The sequence below is a fragment of the Argiope bruennichi genome, chromosome 8 (genome assembly GCF_947563725.1).
Source record: "Argiope bruennichi chromosome 8, qqArgBrue1.1, whole genome shotgun sequence".
NCBI lineage: Eukaryota > Metazoa > Arthropoda > Arachnida > Araneae > Araneidae > Argiope > Argiope bruennichi.
In genome coordinates this window covers 115,717,743-115,720,740 of record NC_079158.1, presented here as the reverse complement: position 1 = coordinate 115,720,740, position 2,998 = coordinate 115,717,743, and the positions used below count along the sequence as shown (strand labels likewise).

General features: G+C 30.6%; 1 protein-coding gene across 1 annotated transcript; it reads right to left on the bottom strand.

The window, feature by feature from the left end:
• Window positions 1-389: 389 nt before the first annotated feature.
• Window positions 390-1,592, bottom strand: LOC129980733 (degenerin-like protein unc-105). Its single transcript, XM_056091114.1, has one exon. The coding sequence runs from the start codon at window positions 1,590-1,592 to the stop codon at window positions 390-392; it is 1,203 nt and encodes a 400-aa protein (XP_055947089.1).
• Between the last annotated feature and the right edge of the window lie 1,406 nt (window positions 1,593-2,998).

The window sequence follows — 2,998 nt, the reverse complement described above, 5'->3', positions numbered from 1 at the left end:
CTGATTTTGAAAATCAGTGTTGAATCTACCAATAAAATTGCTGCATCTAGAATTTCAGTAGTTTGAATTTTATTTTTTTAAACATAATTTCAGCTGGAAAACAAATAAAGGCACTTTTAAAAACGAAGTGAGAAGGTAGAAAATATAAAATGCCTTAGAGTTACTTCAATCATTAAAATTAAATACAACTTAAAACTGAATAAAATGGCCAACTGAAACTTTCACATACCTTTCAGTATCATAAATTGTTAATGATGCAAGAAGCCAAGGATCACTCAAATTGCACAATTATCTTTCAAATGCTTGAGTGTTTACAGTGGAATTTTCCACAAAAAATAAACACATTTCTTAATTTTAACTATCATAGAGCTGATGATAAACAATATGGCCTAAATAATTTCACTTAAAACAAGCAAAGAGATTCGAAGCCAGAGTCCAATTTCACCACCCAAACAACTTAACAACTCGGGAATCAAGAATTTAGCTTTTTGCTCATACTTAGATTTTTCTAGGTTTGAGAAGAGAATGCGAACTTTCGCGTGAGATTTTCTGTATTTTTTGAAAAAACTTTCAGAATGGTTGTGCTTCTTGAAGAAATATGCCTTTGAAGACCAAAGGGCCTTTGCTATTTGTTCGTCGTAGAATATTGAAACACATGCAGGCGGATATTGACAGTTTGTCCCTTCAACGGCAAGATCTTTTATCAAATTATCGAGGCAAGTAGCTTGTGTAGAGTTTACCGTATCGCAATGTTTATACTTTGCCGTTGTCCAGAAAGTGGGTTCTATACAATCACATGCTGCGAAGTTGAATTCTTGAATGCAAGATTCTGTGTACTGTTTTCGACTTCTCACCAGAGGCTGTTCTTCACTTCCATACAAAACACATTTATCCTTATAGGGGAAGGGCAGTCTGTGAATCTCTTTCTGTTTTAAAGAGACATGCGTTTCGAAACCAGGTGCTATAGTGATTCCTCTGTATTCAGGATTCGGTTCATTAGACGGATCATGTATAACAATTCTCATTCCCACCGTATGGGATATTGGAAGATACTGTACCGGATCAACCTTTAAAATCATTTCCAAGCCGTTGTTTAGGCCGACGGATTTTGAATTTAGCGGATCTTTAAAATTGCCATTTACGCCATCAAAAGTAAAACAATTTCCGTAACGCATATTTAAATTATGTCGAAATTTGCAGTGCTTGAAATTGAATGAACAACTTATAACAACTTCGTTAAAATGATATCCGAAGTTTTGTCGGATTTTAGGACTCAGTTTGAAGTAGTTCGCAAGAAAATCCTGTTGAGTTTTCGAATCAGTTTTGTTTCGTGTGGTGAGACTTCTTTTCTCTGATTGTAGGAGAGAACTGATACTTAATTCGTCATCACTATTTTGATACTTCGATGAATTCACTCCGAATTCCAACTTCATTCGATTCAAATTGCAGATTGTGACAGTAGGAAAATATTCCCTGCTTCTTTCCTTTTTCTGCAGACTTACAACAAAAGGATATTCGAAGTATAAATTTGTGAACGAGAAAATGTGATAAGAGCATCCTAGGAAAGCTTTGGCAAGAACTAGTGTCCACATTAGTTTACTGAATAAACATTTTGATTCTCCAATTTGTGAAATAGGGTATATTGACGAATTTCCGAAGATTCTAGTGAAATTCATTTATAATTATGAATAGTATTGATTTATTGGTGCAATTTTCATTTCAAAATTTTTATATACACGTCTGTAAAATTTAAGGCCATGGATTTATTTCCAAACGTTTTCTTATTGAGCTCACTGTAATTGCATTCTTATACAGAAATTATAACTCTTTTTAAATAATGCATTGAATTTATCCAATTATTATGCAAATTCTGTGAAATATATCACAATATCTAGGAATTTCTTCAATATAATCATCAAATTTTTTCTAGCTCTAGTATGATGCCGATTTCTATGATTACAATTGTATTTTCGTTTTGTAAATTGCTCAGAATATTATAGCAATTGATTTAAAAATATATTTAAGATATTTCCTGTCAAATTAATATGATACAATAGATAAGAAATATCACTCATGTTGTCTGTTCGGTTGTTGAATAACTTAGTAAAATAATTTTAGAAATAATTGAAATTTTATTTTAAGAAAACGAATTGATATTTGTATAATTTCTACATCCGAGTTCAAAAATTTTATGGAACATTTTTTGAGATGAGAAACCGGTGGTTTGCAGGAGAGTTTGCTTAGAACTGAGAGTTACTTTCTCTTTTCCACATTCTTCAATTAATAATCCATTTGGCATCTTTTAAAAATATTTTGACTGATTGCTGTGCTAATAATTATATGAAAGTTAATTCATTACTATATATTGAGCATAATGTTTTTCAATTCATCTAACACATCATCTACATTTTAATGAAATACTTCACACGAACTGAATTTTCGTAGTAAAATGTAAAGAATATGAAGACTAGGCTGTAGACATATCATTTTAATAATGTAAAGTTTTCCAAGAATGCCACAAAGTTTAAATTGAAAACAGTCAGAACTACACTGATTAGCTGTAATTCATTTTAAAATAGTTTTTGCTTACTTTTAACTGATTGTAAAAATTTGCTCGTAAGTTTGTTGGTAAAGGAATAAAAATTTTAAGATTCGTGCCAAGACACTTTTTTAAAACGATAGCAAAGAGAAAATTACCCAAACTTGTAGAAAGTATTCTACTTTTATGAAGACATTAATAACTGATATTTGAATAAAAATGTTTCGCATTTCTTTCAAACAAGAAAACTGCTACTTCTTACATTTAATTTTAATATTAAAGTTTGTATTTATTATGTAAAAATTATTGGGAATCATTAATCGGTTGCATGAAATATTGATATACATTAGGTAAACAGGACAGTATATACAGTATATTGCAAAAGAATCTGAAGTTTTACAAAAGATTGACGTAAGTCAGTCTCGAAGAGAAATTCATCAATTTTAGGAATTTTTGTTA